The sequence below is a fragment of the Lipotes vexillifer genome, unplaced genomic scaffold, assembly GCF_000442215.2.
Source record: "Lipotes vexillifer unplaced genomic scaffold, Lipotes_vexillifer_v1.1 scaffold21, whole genome shotgun sequence".
NCBI lineage: Eukaryota > Metazoa > Chordata > Mammalia > Artiodactyla > Lipotidae > Lipotes > Lipotes vexillifer.
The window spans coordinates 1,335,779-1,340,311 of NW_006774065.1; the positions used below are offsets into that span (position 1 = coordinate 1,335,779).

Sequence of the window (4,533 nt, forward strand, 5' to 3'; positions counted from 1 at the left end):
TTTTTTTTTTTTTTTTTTTTTTGCCATGCCTCGCGGCTTGCGGGATCTTAGATCCCCAGCCAGAGATCAAACCCAGGCCCACAGCAGTGAAAGTGCAGAGTCCTGACCACTGGACCACCAGGGAACTTCCTCTATGTGTATCTTTTATGAAAATGGCTCAATGACTTTCCCAGGGGCCACTCTTGCCCTTCCAGGGAGATTCTGATATATTTACCATCATTCCAGGACAGGAAGTCTGAACTAACTCCATCAGCTCTGAGGCTAGGAAGAGCCCACTGGGCCCCGCTAAAAGGCATAAGAAAACACCCCCGAGCAGTCAAAGAGTCCCACCAGGGAAGGGGTCAGAAGAACCATCAAGCCAACCACAGAAACCAGAACAGCTGAAATGTACGGGCTCCCTTAGAATAAAACATTTACATACTTTCTGATGGCTGAGAAATCTCACCAACAAATTTTTCCTTGACATCCCCCGTGGGGATTTTGTAGTCCACTTCCTTGTTCCGGAAGAAGTGGAATGGCTGGAAAGTATCGAAAAGGAAGTCTCCCAGGTATTCATCCATGTAGGTGGTCAGGATGCGCCGGTCAAAGCTGTCGATGGCCCGTCCTCCGTACATGACCTGACATTACAGGGAGTGAGAGCCGGCCAGGACCCAGAACCTACGGGGTGGGCCCTGAGGCCCCGGGCCCAGCGGACAGTCCAGGGTCAAGCCCGGATGCACCCTTAGTGAGACTCCTGCTGCCCGGCCACTGTACAGCTCAAACCGTGCTGACTTGCACAGCCTTTGGGCCACTATATACAAGAGGGCTTGTGTGCAGACTCATAGAGCCCAAGGTGATAGCAGTCCTCATGAAATGCTGGGAGCCAGTGTGCAACTGGCCAACTCCCCAAAACACAGCGAACGAGCAAACAAAACAACCCAAGGAGCCAGCAGCCGCTTTTGTCTTTGGAACAGCGATGTCTCTGTTTGAGCCACACACAGGCCTCCAGGGAAGCTTTCCCACGAGCGCTGTATAAGGTCGTGGCCTCCAGAGTGGACCTCCAGGCCCGCTGAACAGGAGCAGGGCTCCAGTGACATGCCTGAGGCATCCTCAGCAAGCAACATGAGTCCCCAGGGCGACGAGTCCAAACTCCCAGGTGAGGATCGCTCACTTAGGACAAAGAATAACAGGGTGATGAACCGGGGTTGGGGAGGGGGGCTGTTTCACAGAGACCCAGGGGCCTTCAGCTGATGGGCAGCAGCAAGAGGGGAGTCCCAGAAGGCTCGGGGGCCATGGACCAGGGGCACCAGGCCACAGCCCAGCCCACCCCAGGGGGCCTGCAGAGGGTGCCCAGGACGCTCCTACCTCCCCGATTAGGTACTTGAGGCTGCCCCATGGGATCCGAGGGTCGTGCTGCTGGAAAGCTTTTGTTAAGTATGTGTTCAGAATTTCCATGCAGACCTGCAAAGAGGAGGAACAGGCCTGGGTATCCGAAAACCCATAAAGTCATTCGCGTTCTGTTTTCTGGAAACGTGGGCAGGAACAACTAAGGAGGGAGTGTCCCCCGGGAGAGGCAGTAGCCGCCTCTTCACCTGGAAGTCAGACTCATTGAAGTCGTAGGACACGTTCCACCCGATCTTCCCGAACTTTCTCCTCTCCTGCACCACAGCATGGAAGAAAGCCAACACGTAGACCAGGGACTTGAAAGCAGGGTGTGGACACTGGTCCAGCATCTCAGGAGAGATCTTGAAGTACGTCGCTCTCATGTTGAGTTTCAGCCCACTGGGTGGCTCGGTGACAACCTGTCGGAGGCAAAGACCGATGGTGACGGAAACCCCAGGCCCACGAGCAGGGCTCCGAAGAGTGTGCAGACTGCAGACGTCTTGGCTTTCCCTCCGTCCTTGCAAAGCTATCTTCCCTATTCCCAAGGGCCCACGTGAATGAGTTTAAAATTAGACTTTGTCCCAGCTCTGTCCTGACTCATCAAATGACCCCGGGAAGGCTCTTTTAACCTCCTCTGATCCATGGGATCCTCAAATGTAAAACAGAAGTAACTAAGTTTTTCCCTCTCCCTGTCCTGGAGGAAGAGAGAGAGGATGAAACCGTTCCCCAAAATGTTCCCAGACACTAAATTAAACAGGGCAGGTAAACTCCTTGAAACTTACACACACAAGCACTCACTCCAGTTCTGTGGGAGGGCCGATCATTCGAGTTAAAAAGGATAAATGTGAAGTCCATGAAAACTAACCCAGAAATTGTTTTGAGGACGCGCAGAAGCGATAAAGACGGGCCTGGGAGTCAACACTGTCACCCGATAATTGTCACCCTATCCTGGACAGTGCTTACCTCTGAAGGGAGAGGGAGAAATGGAATTGGGAAAGGGGGGTTGTCCAACTCTATCCTAAACACACACACGCACACAGCAAAACGGGAGTGAGGTAAGGGACCGAGCCGTGGGCACGTCTGTCTGTCCTGCTGCCAGACCTTCAAGGACTTCTGCAGGATCCCGATGGGGAAGCCCTCGGCGGGGTCCGTGGTGAGCCACAGGCGGAAGTCGGGGTGGGGCTTGGTGATCGTCTCCAGGGACTTCTCCAGATCCTTCAGCCACTTGAGCAGGAGATGGCAGTTCTGCAGCATCAGCCACTGCCCTCGAGCCACCGCCATCTCCAGCAGCTGTAGGGCCACCTGCTCCGACAGAGACAGAGAGGAAGAGTCGGCGTCCCACTGCCACACCACCCTGTGCTCTCCCAGAGACCCGCTGCGAAAGCACCAGGAAACTACGGGCCACTGCAGCAGAAGCCACAGAGGAGCCAGCGGGCCAGGAGCTACAGAGGGAGCCTTTGAAGAAGCAACCCTTTAGACTTCCTTGGGGCCAGCGGGGTCCGCTGGGCTGCACTCGTTGGCCACCCTCAGCCCCCAGAGCTCCAACCTCGGACTCAGTGGCACCCGCCCCCTGACCAGTTGGCCTTGCCACTGGGGCAGTGACAGCCCTGATCCAAAACGCAGCTCTTGCAAGGGCTGAGGGAGATAAAGACTGGATGTGAAAGGGCTTTGGAAACAGCAGAACACACCGACGGTACCAGGCTGGGCAATCACAGCAGGTTAGCTCTAGAACTATACTACTGTTCACACCGTCATCGCTGTGACATTTGATTACTGCTGCGTAGACCGGAAATGCATGGCACTCGTGTGGGGGCGGGGGCAGTACCCTTGGCTTAAAGCCAAACATTGGTTAATTCATTCCTAACAGGGGCCGGTGGCCTCACCCACGTTTAGAGCTTGTTCCCTCCAACAACAATTTACCTTTTCTTGACCTTGACCCATGGCAAGGAATTTGAGGCGGTTCCCTCCAAAACCACTGTGCTCGGCTAATTTCATAAGGTCGCTGGCAGGGTCAGAGCCAGGACTCAGGATAAACACAACGGGCGAGTTGGGTGTGCTCTGCTCAAAGATGGCTTCAGAGCTGATCATCGGAGGCTGCACATACCTGGGGAAAGAAACACGACTGGAAAACGCTCCCGGGAGGACAACGCCAGGCAGGGGCCGGCCAGGCCGACCAGCACCCTTCCTCCCAGTGTCCAGAACCTTCTGACTGTTCCTCTGGTATGGCTCTTTGCTCAGCCTTCCTTGTTTCGGAATCCAGTTTTTACACACATCTCGTTCACCGGATGGTAATAAGCTCCTGGGTGATGAGGACCTCTTCTGCACAGCCCAGTACATCCGGGTTGGGTGGTTCAGGAGACCTGTACTGAGCTGCATGCCTCCTGACAAGCCGGCCTTCCAGGTGGACGTGCCCTGGGCACTGAACCCAGAGGTCCCACACCGGTGGCTCCACAGGCGTGTCCTGAATGGCCTGCATCTCGAGATTTTTAAAAAATTAGTTGCCAGCACATAACGACTGGGAGATTTCATGTAGAAATCCAAATTTCTAGTTTCCGTTGAAGAGTCAGAGATCTGGGTACCCGCCGCCACCTGGCATCAGTCAGCAGGAGTTAAGGGGCTGCTGGCCAAGGCTTGACCTCTCCAGTGGGCCCAAGTCCTCATCCAGCCACGCTCAGTCCTCTCCATCACCCGCCAGCCGTGGAGGCAGATTTGAGTTTGTCACCCTAAGTTATCCATCCGGCTTCGCCCTTGATTCCAGAGCTACCAATATGGGAGCCATGAGGCACGTGTGGCTATTGAGCACTTGAAGTGTGGCGAGTCCAAACTGAGATGTGCTGTACATGTGAATTCACACAGGATTTTAAAGCCTTAATATCAAAAAAATATGCAAAATATCTCAACCCATTACATGTTGAGATAATATTTGAGTTAAATATAATTAAGTATTAATACATATTATTTATATGATATGATATGATATATTAATATATATAACTTACGATGACTGTTATTAAAACTAATTTTGACTGTTTCCTTTTTTATAAATTTAATTTTTTTATTGGAGTATAGCTGATTTACAATGTTGTGTTAGTCTCAGTGGTGCAGCAAAGTGATTCATATGTATATGCATATATATATATATATATATATATATATATATATATTTTTTTT

The 4,533-nt window shown here is 52.3% G+C and overlaps 1 protein-coding gene across 1 annotated transcript in view; it reads right to left on the reverse strand.

Moving 5' to 3' along the window:
• DNAH10 (dynein axonemal heavy chain 10) overlaps positions 1-4,533 on the reverse strand; it is a 140,356-nt gene that overhangs the window by 4,991 nt on the left and 130,832 nt on the right. Inside the window, exons 65-69 of the mRNA XM_007448657.1 lie at positions 3,283-3,466; positions 2,464-2,664; positions 1,572-1,781; positions 1,345-1,440; positions 446-617 (exon numbers count right to left, since the gene is read on the reverse strand). Coding sequence (XP_007448719.1) covers positions 446-617; positions 1,345-1,440; positions 1,572-1,781; positions 2,464-2,664; positions 3,283-3,466 — 863 coding nt within the window. The remainder of the gene's footprint in view (positions 1-445; positions 618-1,344; positions 1,441-1,571; positions 1,782-2,463; positions 2,665-3,282; positions 3,467-4,533) is intronic.